General features: G+C 52.4%; 1 protein-coding gene across 1 annotated transcript; it reads left to right on the plus strand.

The window, feature by feature from the left end:
- Positions 1-414: 414 nt before the first annotated feature.
- Pmar_PMAR009458 (hypothetical protein) lies at positions 415-1386 on the plus strand (the record flags this gene model as incomplete). Its single annotated transcript, XM_002778247.1, has 2 exons — positions 415-642; positions 673-1386. 2 exons carry the CDS (start codon positions 415-417, stop codon positions 1384-1386), a joined length of 942 nt encoding a protein of 313 aa, XP_002778293.1.
- Between the last annotated feature and the right edge of the window lie 88 nt (positions 1387-1474).

The raw sequence follows: 1474 nt of genomic DNA on the forward strand, positions 1-1474 counted from the left end.
CACGCTTCTGTATCCGGCCGTTCCGCAAATTCAACTTCTACTACGAGAAGCGACGCCAACTCGGCCGTGGCCGAGTATGATATCAGCAGCGCATTTTGGACGCTGCAAACCAACCCCTTGGAGACGGAGTTTTTGGCCTTACGCGATCCACGGAAATCTGCACCCCCCGAAGGTATATTGCTGGATCGATCGATTCCGTTTGGAGCCAAAGCTTCATGCTCAGTGTTTGTCCGGGTTAATTCATGTATACATCGAGTACAACGCCGTCTATTGGGATGCAGACTTAGACCGGTGCCGTGTAATATTCCTGCGGTTGGTACCCCGGGGGGAAATATGAGTTTAGTTCGACGTCCACGGGGCTTCATTTTTGTAGACGACTCGCGGTGGATCCTCGACAACATCATCTACCTCGTTATGTTGTTGATGCTAGCGCTGACTGTCCGAGTGGGTATCGAGTATGGAAAAGTGCACTTCCTGGCTGATAACTGTCGGGTGCTCGGTTGGCAAGTGGATTGCAATGCCGGCCGCGTTGGCGATTGCTCGCCATGCCTTTCTATTCCTCCAGACAAGGCCCAACGCTACGCTGCAGCCATCAAGGAAATACTGGACAATAGAGTTGTCAGTACCGTTGAATTTGCCAGTGTAGTTGGGAAATTATCATGGTGTACTCAGTTAATGCGCCCATGGCGTCCGCATCTGGCCTCGCTGTTCGCCCAGAAAGCCGTTGCGGAGAAGCGCGAGTTGAGGACGCTCCGTCTTGGTGGGGGTGTGCAGGGCGATCTACGCTTCTTCTACGGTGAACTAACAACCCCCTTGCCGCGGATTCCTGCGAAGAAGATACTAATGAACACAGTACTCTTGGTTACCGATGCCAGCATAATAGGTTTGGGTGGTTATCTGAGGGTCAAGCAGGAAATCTACTGGTTCAATCTCAATAAGATGGATGACCCTTGTTGGTGGAACATGTTATGTGAGGTCAGAGCAGGAGAAGAACCGTCACAGTCCCGGGAGGCTGTCTCTGGTGACATCAGCTTCCTCGAATTGTCGGCTATATGCGTGGGGGTACTGGTGGCGGAGGCCGTACTAGACACTGATCCTGACGACCAGACTGTATTGATTCACTCCTTCTGTGACAATTCCTCGGCCGTGAGCACCATCACCCGCTGGTCTTCAAAAGTGAGATCAATGCGGCGAGTCCTCTCACAAATCTCCCCATGGGCCAACCGCCTTACATCGCAACATGTTTCAGGCGTGTCCAATATAGCCGCCGATTACATAAGTCGGAATATACGCGCATCCACTGTGAAACAGGTCCCAGCTAGCTGGACCCACGTGGCTCTGTCTCTGCTTCCCTCGGTGGGAGCCCTGTGTGCTTGCGACGCCTGATCTCATTAAACCCTGCTTAGTCTCCACCTCATCTCTGGGGAGTTGTGTTTATAATGATGGCGTCTGACAACCTGAAGCACACCTCTAT

This window comes from Perkinsus marinus (genome assembly GCF_000006405.1).
Source record: "Perkinsus marinus ATCC 50983 genomic scaffold scf_1104296950258, whole genome shotgun sequence".
NCBI lineage: Eukaryota > Perkinsozoa > Perkinsida > Perkinsidae > Perkinsus > Perkinsus marinus.